The sequence below is a fragment of the Cygnus olor genome, chromosome 3, assembly GCF_009769625.2.
Source record: "Cygnus olor isolate bCygOlo1 chromosome 3, bCygOlo1.pri.v2, whole genome shotgun sequence".
Classification (NCBI taxonomy): Eukaryota; Metazoa; Chordata; class Aves; order Anseriformes; family Anatidae; genus Cygnus; species Cygnus olor.
In genome coordinates this window covers 33,975,211-33,992,713 of record NC_049171.1, presented here as the reverse complement: position 1 = coordinate 33,992,713, position 17,503 = coordinate 33,975,211, and the positions used below count along the sequence as shown (strand labels likewise).

The following is a 17,503-nucleotide window of genomic DNA, read 5'->3' as shown; positions in this document are numbered from 1 at the left end:
GTCTACTGGGGTTGACAGATGCTGCTCCAGAAGGTTAATAAGATGAAGAAAGCTCTTCCAGCTGGACCGTAAGAGGGATTATGTCTGAGCAGCAGATAAAAAGATTATTCCCGAAACAGACACTGCTTTTTTTTAAAACGTCATCACTCTTGTCTTACCACTCCAGTCCCCAGGCTAGAAGTGTTTGCGTTGGAGGCATTTGTCCAGCTCTTGAATTCTGGCACCTATTCCAATCTTCACCTACTTGCAATTCAAAGCAGCCCACATCTGAGGACAGCTGAAGAAATAACAAAGAAAAAAAAAAAAAAAAAAAGAGGGAATATATTTGGAGACTTTAATTGTTAAAAAAAAAGAAAAAGAAAAAATCTTCTACTTGACCTCAACATTCTTATTTCCTGCATGATTATTCTTGAAAACTGTGAATGATCAATAGACAGCATGCATTTGAAAACTGGATTAATATTTTTGGTCATTTGCCTTGCTCTCCAAGTTCAGGAAAGCAGAGGTAAGTTCATATATAAAAGGATTATATTAATTAACTTTAATAGATTAAAAAAAAAAAAGTGGAAAGATCAGGTCATTTTGTTATTATCGAATTATTTGTTGGAATTTGGTGTCTTGACAATTCAGATAGGGACAGCACAGTTGGTGAGACAGCTATGAAGTTGGAAATGAAAATGTTGACAATATTTCTCATGTGTGTTCCCTTGGCTTTACATTTCTATAAGAGATGCATTTTAGTTTCCATTCACCTGCATATGCTCTGTTATGAAAAAATATATATATATATATATATAATATATATATATATAACTTCAAAAACAATTATATGAAAGGAACAAAACAGCTGAAAGAACATCTAAGGAAGTGTTGACATTGTTAAAGATTATCTGCTATCTTTGAAATGAAGAGAAAGTAAAATATATTTTTGTATTTACCAGCTATTATCAGAAAAAACTTCAAAAACTTTTAGAAATACAGATTTTGGAGGAATAGAACATACTGCCAAATAACAAGAAACAGCAATGCTAAGAAGGATTATACACAGAACAGAACGAGCAGGAAAATATAAATATTACAATAGTAAAATGAAAAGGAAATATCTGCTAACATAAGTACATATTTGGAAAAGCTAAATAGAAAGAAACCACCCTATAATTAAAATAACATGACAAAATATGTTCCTTTTGTGATGCATAGTATGATTTTTAAATGCATTCCAATAAACAGTCTCAATGAAAATAAATGAAGTAGTAATATGTGAAATTATTTGCAAGTAAACAGAATACTGACAACTTTGGTGTACTTAGTACAACAGCTAGCTACTGCTCCCTTTAAAACATCACAAAGTCACAGCAATTTTAAAGCTTCTTCAACAACAGAAAACAAAAAATGGTGGTGTGATTTTTTCCCTGTTTGGTTCCATATGCAATTTAGATGCTTGGGAAGGTGTTTAATTTGTGGGGAGTTTTCTTATTAACTTTTCTGTCTATGCTTTGATATTTAAAAAATTAAATTAAAAGCCAACATCACAACTGCTTTATGCTTTGCCCACGTGAATGACCTCCTAGTTTCCTGTCAACTGCAAGCATATTAATTAAATGCAAATAATATAAAATATAAAAGAGGAGTATTCCCAACGGTATTGAAATAGAGATGGCGTGAAACATAGTCTACTGTCATAAGAATTGGAAAGTTTTATTTCCACATCACTTGGTTTATGAGTCTTGTTCTTCTGTGTACAGATTTCTTTAAAAATAATTCAGTTCATGTATCTCATTGATATTATGTAAATCTTGTCTTGTGGACAATTACAGTACTGAAAACATGCTTGGGAAAAACTAATGCATTAGCTAACCTAGATTTATATTCTGTTGTTCTTTGATTTACCTTTTAATTTCATGCAAATAGTCTTATTTAATCATTAATGATAGTTTGGAACTATGGCAAAAATGAGAGAAATGAATGATAGTTCATCTCTGACAAGGAAAATAAGGGTTTTCAAAATACACTGGTTTTGCACTTTAAATTGCGTATTCTCTGATGGAAAAAGATAAATTCCATGTAATTCATGCATGGTTGATGATATCATTACAGTCTATATTTATAGTTATGCAATGAGAAAGTAATAATGTGAAAAGTGAGTCACAGTTTCACCCATCATAATTGTGCTTGTATGTTACAATGCCTTTCCCATAAAGATTGTCACAAAATTATAGGAGAGCATCTTGACAGAGGGGATACAGAACTGTATAATTATCCCCCTCAGAGAAGCAGTAGAAGACCTCAGTACTTGGAAAATCTACCAAAATTCAGAAAGCAATTCTGGATAATACACTACATATAGCATCTTGAATAGGGAGAAAATGAGTTTAACTGTGAGCTAAAAGTCTTTTTATATCCTGTATTTTTCTCCTTTCAAATATAACAAGCAACTCAGCTGCCATTGTAATATATATCAAGCTTTTATAGTAGTCTTTTAATTTTCTAATTTTTGATGGCTTTCAAGGGAAAAATTATTTTTGTATATATGTATGTGAATGATAATTGGAAAAATTTCTTCGCAGCAGTTTTTTAAAATACATTTGGCATGCACAAATACATAACTGCTTTTATTGTTATATAATTATGTTTATATATAGTATTTTTAAACTGTGTTGTTATCTCAAATACACATACAAATCTCAAAGGACTTAATGCTTGTCTTAAAAAATTCTTCATCAGAGCAGGAATGCATTCAGAACTGCTATTTATGACTGAGAATTAGGGTCAGATAGGTAGAAAAAATATTTGAAAAGTACACATGCTCTCCCAGTAGTCTGAATACCTATATTAATCACTTATTAAAGATCCTAACATAGATGATTCAAGGCTTTTAGGACTATTCTAGTTTAAAGTACATTTCAACTATGACAAACTAGGAAATAAAAGATTAAGAAATAAAATACTCCAATCTTAAAATAGAATAAGAAGAATAAAAATATCCAAATCATTTTCTATTTTATTTTTCATTATGAACAAAACTATCTGAAACTCAAATTCTTGTTTACTCACATCTGGTGTTTTAGGGTGAACAAAAATGGGCTTACTCAGAAATGTCCTTCCTAAACCTTATTTTAGGACTAAGACCCATCTCTCATGCATTTGGAGGCTGTCCAGGAACACCTCCAATCCCACAGATAACAAACAAGAAACTGTAGGGTGCAACATAAAGACTTCAGAGATGGAGTGTTTATCTTTGACCATGGCTAGCGCCAAACTCCAGGAAATGACCTCAGGACTTGAACTCAGATCTTTGCCACTGTCCTGACACAAACTGTCTCTAATATGGACAGAGAAAGTGAGGGGGACAAAGAAAGTTAGGGGGACAAAATCTGTGTGATGGCAAAATATATATATATACAATTAAAATATGACAGTAATTTTAACTGCTGAATTGTAAAACATTGAACATTCACACTAACCAGCAAAATACAGACAAGCTTTGAACTCCCCAAACTATACACTGATGCTGAGTACATTCTAGCACTTGATACTAAGAATGTAAAGGAGAAAGAGAACATTCAAGAGTGCTTAGTGTTAGTTTTTAATCAGCAAGCAAATATACTCTATTACTCAGTCATTCTTTAGGACACAAAGGCTTTCTGTGTGCTCTACGAAATCATTTTAATTCATTCTGACTTACCACTTCCCTGTCGACTGTTCTAATTCAACAATAACTGTTGCAGACCTTCATTACTATAATTGTCCTCAAAAAAAGGGTTAAACAAATCCGTGCCAAACAGAGAACAAAGTCAAAGAATATATATCTTCAAAGAAAGAAAAAAAAACAGAACACATTAGCTTTGTGCATTAAGATTATTCTCTACTTTCACCCATAAAACAAGGATTACCAAATTAAAGCTAACTGTCCTGGTTGTGCTTATAAACAAAAGAAAAGTAAAATATTGTTTGTTGTTTAAACAAATGCAAAATTGTTAGCTATTTCCTGACTAAGAGACAAACTTGGATAAAAATACTAAGTATCAACATGGAATCTTAAAGGTTAATTACAGTTCTCATCACATCCATTCCACAGTAATTAGTGAAAAATATGTGACACTATATGTGACTGAACAATTAGCTGGGAGGAGGTGGGGTGGGATCTCGGAAAACAACTGTGGACAAGACAAACATTCTTAATAATAAAATTTTTTCGCTCTTTACAAACTTTTAAAAAAATTTTTAAAAATATATTATAAAATATATTTAATGTTATTTTAATTGTTTAATTATTTTAATTAATCAACTTAATTTATTTTTAATTATTTAATTATTTTTAATTATTTATAGAATTAATTATATAATATAATATATTTATAATATATTTTAATAATACAAACTTTTAAATATATTTTTAATATAGGTTACAACAAAGTAACTTTACTTGGGGTCTTAACCTGCTAGAAATACAGATTATTGTTTTTGGGATTCTCCATTTCTCAGATGACTGGGGTGTCCTAGTAGCTTCAGCAGTGCACTAGGTGATATGGCCTGGGTTCATCAGATGTAGCAAACCCCGTTTTCTTCCCAGAGGGAAAAATATGTTTTTCCCTTTACTTTTGTACTTCTGTCTTATTCACAGTCCCTTTGGGTCTGAAATGAGAGACATTTACTCCTTCCCTATCATTCTTCCATTTTTATCAGAAATTAGGTGCATTATCCTGCATATTTGCTCTTAGCAAGCACAACTGCATTTCAATCAATTCCTTCCCTGTCAGAACATGTGATATTAACAACACATATCCTAAAAAGAAATATCTATCTATCTGTCTGTCTATCTGCTTGTATGTCCATATAGATGTAGGTTATAAAAGTGTGGAGAAGGGCCTTGGTACTATACTGGCATTTAGTCACTATCAGCTTCTATTTACTGGACAGACACTTCAGAATAGTAGCATATCCGGGAATCACAGAATTAACAATCACCTGGAAGTACCCCAGCACCTGCTACAGAGTATGTGTTTATATACCCTTACGTAATTGTAGCATGCCTTATCATGGTACGCAAGAATACCACCTGTTTTAACCTTGTTACCTGACAGAGCAACATCATCATTCTCACATGACAAAGCATGAGGACCTGAGGACCTGAGGTGTAACATAGAAACTGAAGTCCTGACCTGTATGAGGCACTAGTCATAAAACAAAACAACTGCAGTTTAGCAAGCTGAGTCTTAAAGCAACTGTCTAATCACACAGGCATCTGCAAGTCAGTAGGACCAAGATTCTTTCTAAAAATTAGAAAAATTAGGAGCTTACATAGCTAATCGCACTTAGGCCACTATGTTTATCTTTTCTGTAGTGAGGTTCTACTTTCCCTAAAATATCTCGTTTGGTGCAGAGCCAAGATCACCTGCTTATTTACCACTCTGAACCTTTACTAGCTTTCTCAGATTTTATTCAATCACGTATTAACAGTCTAAGTGACCCTGAACTTAAGTTACCTAAAGTGCCAGTTTCAGTAATTATGCTCCAAGTGTATCTTTCATACATATAAATCAACACAGAAACTCCAGCAATTTCAGGCAGGAGGTAGTAGCATATTCACATTTTACTTTATGATTTTGTGGTTATGGCACTACCGGAGACAGTTCTAATGTCCTTTTCCCTCTCTTCTTCCCCATCAAAAGTGGATCAGTTGAATCTAGATCAGAAGATGGCCATGCTTAGAGCTAGGAATAGTATTAGGTGATCTCCAGATATCCTTCCAACATAAATTGATCTGTGCAGCTTGACACTTAGGCTTCTCTACTATTCAATTTGGAAGATAACTAAATTCAGTATGGTTAAGACCAAGTCACTGTCTGTCAAAATAAGGAATCAATTAACTAGAGACTGTAGATTGTATTGCAAGATGAGTGCCCCTAAACTGTGAGAAAAATTGACCAGTTCCTTTTACAAAAGTCCAGGCAAAGAGATGGCACAGTGGCTTCTGGATCCTGGATGCTGGATCCTGGATGGCAACTGTCCTAATACAGCTACCTCGAAAATTCCGGTCTGCACTGTGATTCTTTGACTCGTGCCATTGTGATTGTTGATATGTTGATAAATATGGCTATATATCACTGCAACTTGAACTTATGCTTTCTCACTGACTTTCTCAGAGCGTGGCTGTACATCTTGAGTAAGACTGGTTAGAAAATGAATAGCAGAGGTGCTCAAGTGAGTGTTTCATCACTGCAGATTGGATGCATTCCTCCTAGAACTACTCAAACATTTAAAGCATTTTCTTTAATTTTTTGATGCAAACAGTATCAGATCATAGAATAGGATTTCAGGCCAAATGCTTTTAAGATGTGCAATGTAGATATATGTTTCATACATCAGCTTTAAAAGCAATCATTCTTCAATGTTGTTTCTAGTCTGAATGTTGGACAGTTACAGGATTCAGATGTTGGCAATGAAACGACAGATGGCATGGTATCTTCTCTATGAATTCCAGCAAGCAGCTAGTAGAGCTGAAGAATAATCATAGAACCATAGAATCATAGTGCAGTTTGAGTTGGAAGGGACCATAAAGATCATCTAGTTCCAACCACCCTGCCATGGGCAGGGACACCTCCCACCAGACCAGGTTGCCCCGGGCCTCATACAATCCGGCCTTGAACACCTCCAGGGATGGGGCATTCACAGCTTCTGTGGGCAACCTGTGCCAGTGCCTCACCACACTCTGAGTGAAGAATTTCCTCCTAACCTCAATATAAATCTCTTCTCTTTTAGTTTAAAATCATTCCCTCTTTTCCTATCATTATCTGACTGAGCAAAAAGTTGCTCTCCATTTTTCTATAACCCCCTTTAAGAATTGAAAAGCTGCAATAAGGTCACCCTGGACAGTGAGAATTCTTCACCAGAATTTGCACTTATCTGTCTGAAAGAGAACGGATATATTTCTACTCTAAATGTGACATAAGGTGTCAAGGAAAACATAAGTTTCGTATGGTGCTCTTTCAGTTAGGAAAGAAATGTGTCAGAATCATGTGTTGACTACAGATTTTTTGTATGTTCAATATTGTGGTTGGTACTGGCTGCAGTTATGGTGAATGCAAAGTCAGAGCTGCTCAGTATATGAACTGTATTCACAAAAGCAGAAGAATCTTCCTGGGGCATACTGTATTTTCTATTTTCAACTGTAATAGGTAAATAATTCACCACAGTTCATTTATCATAAATTGTATAGTTAGAATAATTCAATTATGTTACTAAATTGTCTGTTTAGAATGGGAGAAAATATTATGTTGGTCTGTAATAAGGCCTAAGTTTGCATTTCATAAAAACAGTGTTTCAAACAACCATGTTCTTAGCCTACTTTCTGAAGTCAGTTGATTTAACAATTGTATTTCTCCACTTGGCATAGAAAACCACACAGATTTCTGTGAGTAGTTAGGAGGAATGGAACAGCTGTGAGGCTATGATGTCTAGTTTAGTTTTCCAATGTTAACTACTTGCAGATACGAATTTTTTCACACTTACTGACATTCCAAAGCACCTTGGTTGATTAAAACTGGTCTTTGGTACCAAAATGTAAATCTAGGTTAAAGGGTTTTGAACAAGAAGAATAAACTTCTATTACCTAATTCTATCTGCTGGCTTTGAATGTATCACCTTTTATCACCACTAAAAAAAATAAATAAATAAAATAAAAATAAATAAATAAAATTAAACTTTTACTATTGTCATTACTATAACCATATATTTCAAAATAATTTATCACATTCTTCTCCGGATTTACTGCATACTGTTTCACTATAACCAAATATTTAATATTTTTCACAGAAGAAACAACATGAATATCACATAAGGATTCATGGAAGTCTCGTCTTGTTTGAATATGATGTTAATACAGATACAATCTTTGTCTTCTGTAAAAGTTTAAAGGAGCATTGTCATGCATTCCTACCAAGAAAGAGGATTTATGAAATCCCACCATCTTCCTGAATTCTCAGGAAGGAAAATCCCTTGTTACCGAACCAGATCAAAACAAAAACATAAGCTTTAAAAGGCTGAAAATTACAGAACCTATCTTTTAAGTACCTTGATATTTGAGCTCCAAACAAGGAGCCTGGCACTCCTCTCCTGTGTCTTAGTGGGCTTGAGCACAGTTTTTGAACATGTGCAGGTAATGTTTTGTCGTGCTGAATGCAAGTGAGAGATACAGGTATCAGATTTATTGTATCTTTAGTACAGAGTCCCCACTGCACAGGCAGGGCCTAGCACCTCCTTGACATGTAAAGTAAAACTGAATCTAGTATAACACAAGGTACTGGTAGGTACAGTAGAGGTTCTGTAGTGCTGGATATGTAGACATCAACTTCATGATACTTGTACAGAAAGTTTTCTAGTGGAAATTTTGAGCAACCTGATCTAGTGGGATGTGTCCCTGCCCATGGCAGGGGGGTTGGAATTAGATGGTCTTTGTGGTCCCTTCCAATGCAAACTGTTCTATGATTCTATGACATAGGTCAACTGAACACAGGGTCTTCCAAGCTGGAGGCCTGGCCCTGGCCCCGGCCCTCATAGATCTTTGCCACAGTTGGATACCCAAGCCTCATTCCATAGGTGATGTTACTATTCAGTGACATTTAACACAAGCCAACATGTCAAATAGGAATCACCTAGCTTATTGTTGCCAATATCAATTTTGAGGAAATAAAATTCAATTTATTTTTAGGATAAATTCCTTAGCCCACTTCCTCTCTTTTAGGAATACACAGGCATTCTCCTCTGGCCAGTATTCAGCTTCTTCTGAGGCTAGGCACCTATGTCAGCTCATTTTCTTTCAGCAGTTCAGTGACTGAGTACAGTAAGCCTGAAGAAGTGAGATGCAAATTGAACTCCCTCCAGTGCCTCAGCTACCCCAGGTAGACCCTAGATAAGACTCACTACCCTCCAGGATGCAATGAATGCTGCCATCAGTTCTTTCACTGTGTGCCTTAACAATAGTTAAAGAATGTATAGGACCCAAAGCTAAGTACAAGCAAGACATATAATCTTGTACTCATATGCAGGACCTAGGCTGCATAAAGCCATGCCATACGTTAATCTTTCCCTGCTCATCTAAGCCCCTTCAATCTGTTCAGACCTTTCCCATGCAAATAGGATTGAGGCGATGTGGCATAAAAAGAACATTAAAAAGTATATAAGGAGAGAACTCTGTCTGTCACTGTCAAGTGCCATTTGAATTTGGGGTGCTCACTACTCCCATGACAGGAGGAGACTGACTCTGAGAGAAGAGACCAGGACATTACCACTGTTTGTGCTTTCTGCACTCCATCTGGTGTTTACACTAATCAGCCCTTTCAGAGATCTCAAGATCAACTTCCATGACTAATCATCCTTGCTTTTGTTACTGGTTGAATTATCAATATGGGGGTTGTTGGACCTGCTGGCCCTGCTATATATTTAATTGGATCACATAAGCACATTTGGCATCTTTCTTTAATTCATCCTCTTTGATAAGCTTTCTCTTGTTCTATTTCAGTAGTTCCACTTAAATAAGCCCTGTCTTTTAATTAATAATTATTTCACTCTGAAGGCAGTATGTCTCATTTATCAATCAAGCATTCCTTGGTTTCCTAAGAATATCCTTATTTTTCAGATTTATCAGTTTTATCATACATGTCAGACCTTGTGATGATTTTAATGATGAATTATTCAGACTTTAACAGATTTGTCCTCATATCACCCTGAATTCTGCTGCTAAAACCTTTAGTTACCCCATTTTAATTTCTTCTCTTTGGATAGAATGATATCTTAATTTTCAAAGGTCAAGTGAAACTACCCTGCGTAGGCAAGCAGAACAGTGATAACTGGAAACAGATAAATATGTGGTCACTTTCTTAGAAAGAAAAGCCAAAATAATAACCCTAATTCAAGAATAGGGAGAGAATTCAAGGTCGTTACAACAATCATTTGTGAAGAATCTCCTCTCTCAGTCTTATGAATAGTATAATTCTTAATTCAAGTTAATGACTTAGGGGCAAATCCTGGGGAAGAAGCAAATCCTTCAAGAAAGGCCTCTGCTCCATGCAAAAGCTATCAAAGAGCTTAATGACAAAATCCTCTGCCCCAGTTGGTCAGAATCCCTGGGCAGCTGGGCTATAGCAGTTAATAGAGCTCGTAACAGGTAATAGACTTACAACCGGCTTCTTTCCATGTAGATTATTGGTATTTTATTTTAGAAGATTTCAGGGGACTACTCTGAGATTTTACTGGCAGTGGATCTTCCTTGGTGGTAAATCTATTACTCTCTCCCCACATATCATTCAAATCATTCAATGTCCTGAATAATCTAATGTTTGTCCCCTTGTGATTTCTGCTGGACACAAGACCACGTTTTCACAGCGCAAGTTCCTTTTATGCAGTGTTACCTTTATGGTCCATGATCTGATATTACTGTGGAAAACTAGTTACTGCTAATGCATTCCATAACAAACATTATACGAGTACATCATCATTTTCATTTACTTTACAACAGTTAGATAGTTCTACTCATGCCAGCTGCTGCCTCTAGCATGTTCTGCAAAAACATAAAAATTGCCTGTTGCTTTCATTGTATAAGCTCCTATATTTGTAAAATATTCTTCATAATCAAGCACTCAACTTCTTTCCATATCAGAATACCAAATACTTCTTAATATAAATGTCATTATTATGACTTATACACAGAAAAAATTGAATGTTAATTCTGAAGTTAAATAAGAACTGAGACATATATATATACACTGACATATATGCTAGAATTTCTTCCATTCTTTACTTGAAGTACTGTTCTTATATGCTTTTCCTTTATTTTTCTCTTATTGATCAGCTGCTAACTTATCTTTAAACATTTAATTAACAGAGTTTCCAATTATCAAGATAATGTGTTTTTACCTTCCTTATTTTTTCTTGATTAGTATAAGTACACGATAATTAACGTGTATTAAATGCAGCATGCTATTTCTTCTTTATCCTGCAAACTCACAGTGTTTTACTCTTAATTTTTTTTGAATATTACTCTCACTAAATGTATTTCTTTTGAACCATATTATTTCATTTTATTATCCTTTTACAATTTTTTTAAACCATTCATTAAAACAACAACTCAGGCACACATATACCATGCCTTTCTTGCGTTTTCTTCCTTCAAGTTTTCCAGTTATCTACAAAATTTACCCTTTCTTTTCTAAAAAGTTCTTCCAACAAACCTCATATTCTCATTACGTTTTACTTTATTTTTCATTGTAGCATATGAAAATGCATAACATCAAATGTATGAAAATGAAACAAAATAGATATTTTCATATGAATTTTAATATCTTTATTAAAATGTATGCAAAATTTTGGGAGATAATCTAAAATACAGTAATGGCTCCTGTTGCATGATCCTGTAAAATGCTGCACTTCAGCTTGCTTAAATGTATACCTGTTTTTACTGTTAACATTTTTACATGAAATTTAGCTGCTATGTCACATAATAGAGAATCTCATATATTTAGGAAGTGTGACCAAATGAGTCTTGAGTTTTTGTGTGCAATCTAATATGGGGGTTTCTGTGCTCGATTCTATTTGGAGAACATTTTTCATAAATGAATAGCTGCATAAGTAAAACTTGAGCCTAGCTCTTCAATTTCCACTTAGTGATCTCACTTTTTTCTACTGTAGCTGTTCCACTTTTCTGGGAATAATTAAAGATCTATTGAGATACAAAGAGCCAGAGCATTCCTGACACTATCATCCAGTGTCAAAGAAGCATAATTGCAGTCTGTTCGGATGATTACATCTGTTTTGGTGAGGGATGGAAAGAGGAGTGCACTGTGGAGTAAAAGAGGAAGACTGGAAACAGCTACTTCTTTCCCCAAAGACAATTAAACTCCTGTTCAGCTTTTGAAAGGATGTGTTTCAGTGTCTAGTTCCCAGGGCGGGTTCAAGACTATGTACCCAATGTGAAGGGAGATGTGACCTGAAGCCCAGAGCAAAGACAAGAACATCTGAAAGGGTACCCATTTAATGTACTACTATTTCTCACATTACAGATTTGTTAGTATAGACATCTTTTTATACTGCAAGCTAATACAGACATGTTTCACATTCCACAATCTCCATAGTTACTTAACAGAGTGCTGTAAACTTCCCTATAGGGTTATAGTCTCACAAATGAGATGCTGTAGCACAAACTTCAAACACCTAAGTATCCTTTGTGGATCTAACCCAAAGACACTACTGAAAACAAGACTTAGGGCTTCTGAAGCCTTTACCCTGTGTGAACTGACAGTCACATGATGAGTTATAAGGAAATTAGTTACCAGTTTTTTGAGTCCTGGTTGCCCAGCATGATCAAAGGACATTTCTCCTCAAGACATTAATTCATTCTGTACATTGAAAACACCATTACAGTTAAACACAAAGAGCTCTCAGATTCACAAGTATTTTCCAGTCATGATCTTGCATACTGCCTATGCAATGTATCTTTATGTATGTTTACCTTTTATCTTTTCCAGAAAGCCCTAGTAAAATAAATCGTGGTGAAGCCAAACATCTAGCAGATGCCTCAGGGTCAGACAAAACAGAAAGAACAACAAAGAGGTCCAGAGTGTCAACCTTAAGACGGATATTTGACATGGCAAACACCGAACAAAGAGGTCATCCTTTTTGTCAACTGGTGTGAAAGTTTGCCCACAAGAATCAGTGAAGCAGATTTTAGCCAGTCACCAAGCTTATTATAGATTAAGAGGTAAGATAATGATTGTAGCCTCTGATTCTTCCCTGAAAGTATTGACAAAACCTAGTAATTTTTCAGAATCTTGTTTTTAGCTCTAGAAAATGTATCTGATATTTACTTTATGATTAAATATTACATGCAAATCAGCACAGCTCAAGACAGGCAATTACCAGAACAGAATAAAACAATGCACTCAAAAGACTAATGATATCAATGTAATTGTATATTTTTCTAGCATGGCAGAACTTGAAGACCAAATTATGCTTGCACTACTGTGTAAAGATGTACTGCTTTTCTCAAAAGTGTAGTAGTTACTATCTTTGCTACCCAGAATTAATCCCACCCATTCAACACATTTAAAGAAACTATTCATCTGCCATTTCATGAATACATTGGTGTATCTGTAGTTGTATTAAGTCTATGGCAGTGTTGGTACAACACAAGTACTAATATAATTGCAGCAGCACCTGCCAAGACCTTATTTTTTAAAATCTAGAATGTTTTTTTTCTGCTCTTTCCCAAATCCCTCTCTCCCTCCCTCCCTCCCTTTCTTTTCCTCCCTTGACTGTAGAGAGCTTATAGAGTTACCACTCTAATTTTAGGTCCCTATAGAGAATAGTGCAAACAGGTTTTGATATTTCCTATCTTCCTCTCTCTCTCTTTTCCCCATTCAGTGACTGTTCCAATTTGTATTTAAAAAAAAAAAAAAAATCATATTTTGGAGGTGCAACTAGATAGACCAAATATAACTCTAAAACATAGTCAGCACTTCAGGGATGCAAGTATTTAAGGCAACTTCTACTCTCTTAAATCATCTTCATTTATGTATCTGTTCCTCTGTATAGGTCTCCAACCACTCACATACATGTTTTCTAACTTGGTTGCTCACCAACTCCCTTTCAGTGAACCAGCCTGTTCCCTCTGAAATGAAATCTGGATGTACAGCTGCAAAAATTTTACTCCAGTAGCCACTTCCCACAGGCAGAATGGACAAGCCACATCAATATCTATAGTCATTCCTATGGATACAAACATGTTTGGAATCTATTGTACGACTGAATTCTGCGCCAGTGGGCATTGGAGAAAATTCTGAAACCTATGTCAAAGAGGCTGATCCAAAAAGCCTTTCTTAAACATGAATTAATCCTGAAAATCCTCAGAACTCACTGGTTATGTCCCTGATTGGTCTTAAAACAAGGTCTCTTAGGACAGGCAGCTACCATTAACCTGAATTTAAGGAATGGCAACTGTGACATTTTCCTTTAAAACTGATGAGCATGCTACTAACATCTTTTTGGAGAGCAGCACATCACTTCAGAGTGGGAGATTGGGCTTTGTAAGCCTTGTAGTGCAAGCATGCTTAAACTTACACCTCCTCTTTCCTAGCAGAACGTTATACACTCACAAACTCTTCTGAGTAGGTGTCATACAGCTCTTCTGGAGTACAGCTGAATCTGAAGTTCTTCCCCAAAAGTACACAAGAGAGCAAATGACTGCAGCTAAATAATTGGTACACTCATTCAAAAAAATTGTTTCTGTTCTCTTGAATAGTTGCACATTTTGCATTACAATGTTCCTGGCTAAAACCTCAAAAAACTTTCCTTCAAGAAAAAGATCAAAACTCATTGACTTCTGTCCTCCCAGCTGAGCATGCAAATGTACCTGATAAAAGTGATAAATGAAAAAGAAAAAAAAAAAATCAGAAGTGAAAACTTTGTGATTCTAGCATTACTCCTGAGGCTACACCTACTAACCACAGTACAAACCTTCATGGAAAGGTCATTTGGTAGCCATGCTGGAGTCTTTCAGCCTTCAATAGACAGCCTAAGAGTGGGACAATCTTATCTTCATTTTGTTTTGTAGACATACCTTCAGGTCCATTGTTTTTCTTATCTAAAGTTTAGAAGACCACTTCCACCCCTCTAAGTCCCATGAAATATTTAGAAGTGTGAAAGCACTGCGGATCATATCTGTCCTCTAGAGAATTTTACCGCTTCCTTAGGAAAATTACTTTTTTTTTTTTTTGAATATTCTAATTAATTCACACTAAAACACCATCAGGAATGAACACATAACACAAAACTGCTCAGATATATGTGCTCAGAGAGTTACTAATGAAAAACCTTCATCAGGTTGAAGACAGTCCTTCATGTGGGGCAAACTGAGAACATGCATAGAATCAGTTATGATGCCTGGCCACATGTCATGTTTATTTAAACTGTGAAAACTGGATTTTCATCAGATATATCTTTATTCAGCATTTGCTACACAGAAAAACAAGATGCCAGAGAGATGTGAGGAAAAAAAAAAAAAAAAAAGAAAGAATCTCTAACTGCTAGCTCATAATGAAAATCTTTTCAAAAGACAGCCTGTTGCTTTTTAATAATCTGGCCACCTCTGCTCCACATACAGCTGCTCTACAGGGAGGGCAGGTGGTTGCTGAGTTATTATTGGAGTGCCCTAACACAGCTATGTGAGTACATCCCTACAGCAAGTTTTGAGAATACCCATTTCTAGGACTGATTACACTAATTGCAGAGACACTGGTATTTTAGATAATGCAGATAATTATCTCACCGTAAGTCAAAGCATGTATCAAGTATCGAAAATAAATGTCCCATCTCACAGTAATGAACTCTGCAAAGTAAAGTGCTAAAGGCAATCGTTTTTAAATTGCCACCAAGGCTTTATTAAAATGCTTTTTCTACTTTGCTTGAAATTCTCCTTCTCTAAAAGCATTTAACTTTAAACAACATTTTGAAGAAGCCTGTTCCTTCATCTCGAGTGAGTGAACATTATCCTTTTATAAAGCTGAAAATACAGCTGGCTTTGATGACAAAGAATACCAGAGGAATCACCAAGTAGCAACAGAGGCAGTCACCCACTAATGGGGCATAGAGCAATAGCTCCAATAAACTGGACTGATGCTGCTCAAAGCACATTGGTTCTAGCTGCCATCAAGCCATGCTGGTTATCTTCTACAACTGCATTCACAGGCCCCGCAGGGGTCAACCTGCAGAAATGGTCATTTCTGCAAGTGAGCAAGGATGTCCACACAGCACAATCTTGGCCAGGTCTGTGCTAGCCTGAGCTAATCTAGCTATCTCTTTGCACCACTCAGTGGTTTTAAACATGACCCAGGTACAGACAGGAGACATTCAAGGCTTAGTTGGAGGCTGTGCAAAGTTAGTGAAGTAAAATCCAAGCATTCTGGGTGTATGGATTGTCTGGTGTCTGAACAGAGATACAAAGACTTGCATAGTTAGTCAGGTAGGCAGTAGCTGCCTGGAGGAGGGATCAGTTTATCTTCCAGAATTGTCTGAAATTAGAAATGGTTTCAACTTAAAACAAAGAGAAGACGTCAACAAGATGCTAGTAAAAGTGCACTCAAAAGTGTAGGCCCTGATTGCCAGAAAATAGTTCAAAAAACAAGGCCAAGCCCTAATATGCATGGGTTTCTATCATGCTACAGCTCAACTTTACAGCTTTCTTGCATAAGCAGTGAGCCAATGGAATTACATACAAGTACTAATCTCCACTATTACATATTTTATATACTGTCATGTACTTAAATCAGTTAGCATCCAGTAAATGAATGTCTTTTACAGCCATTCCTGAATACCATCTCTTCGAATTCTCCACCGCTGCCATATTTTCATTGTGTTCACTTTCATTTCCCTAAATAATACAGAACACTACTGTTCTCTCCGCAGCCACAGTCCTGTTAATCTTGTCTGATATAACTTGGCATTTAACTGGGTGATTCATCTCCACGGAGGAGATTTTTAATATTGAATACATGAGTGTGTACAGTTGTCTAGAAAGGAAGAAAATGGTGTTCTTTCCAAAGGAATTTTACCCATACTAAGTCATTCAATTTTTCCAGAGGTGCTTAAAGAAACATAAAAGCCTGTATATGCTACAGGAAGTCCTTAAGACTTTGAGAAGTCTAAAAGCATTGCAAATTTAGAATGTAAGAAAACCAATTTAGCCTGCTGCATTTAAAAATATATTTTCCATTGAAGATGGGCCAGAAGGATACCCAGGGAACTACAGGACTGTCAGTCAGACCTCAGTGCCAGGGAAGGTTATGGAGTATATCATCTTGAATGCCATTACATGGCACATGCAGGACAACCCAGTCAGCATGGGTTTATGAAAGGCAGGTCCTGCTTGATGAACCTGATCTCCTTCCATGACAAGGTGCCCTACTTAGTGGAAGAGGGAAAGGCTGTGAATGTTACCTACCTAGACTTTAGTAAAGCTTTTGACACCATTTCCCACGGCATTCTCGTGGAGAAACTGGCTGCCTATGGCTTGGATGGGCATACACTTTGCTGGGTAAAAAACTGGCTGGGTGGCTAGGCCCAAAGTGTTGTGGTGAACAGAGTTAAATCCAGCTGGAGGCTGGTAACAAGTTGTATCCCCCAGGGCTCGGTATTGGTTATTTACCAATGTGTTATTTAGGATGTGGTGGTTTTACCTTGCTAGGAAGCTGAACTCCACCACACAGCTCTCTCACTCCCCCTACTCAGAATCAAAAAAAAGGAGGACCTTATCACTCTCTACAACTATGAGGCCGTAGCAGGGTAGGGGGGCAGTCTCTTCTCCCAAGGAACGAGCAATAGGACAAGAGGAAATGGCCCCAAGTTGCACCAGGGAAGGTTTAGATCTGGTATTAGGAAAAATTTCTTCACTGAAGGGGTTGTAAGGCACAGGAAAAGGCTGCCCATGGAAGTTGTTGAGTCACCATCCCTGGAG

The 17,503-nt window shown here is 36.2% G+C and overlaps 1 protein-coding gene across 1 annotated transcript in view; it reads left to right on the top strand.

The window, feature by feature from the left end:
• The first annotated feature begins 233 nt into the window (after nt 1-233).
• IMPG1 (interphotoreceptor matrix proteoglycan 1) overlaps nt 234-17,503 on the top strand; it is a 56,806-nt gene continuing 39,536 nt past the window's right edge. Inside the window, 3 exon segments of the mRNA XM_040553219.1 lie at nt 234-505; nt 12,522-12,641; nt 12,644-12,754. Of these exon segments, the coding sequence (XP_040409153.1) occupies nt 439-505; nt 12,522-12,641; nt 12,644-12,754 (298 nt within the window). The 5' untranslated portion in view covers nt 234-438.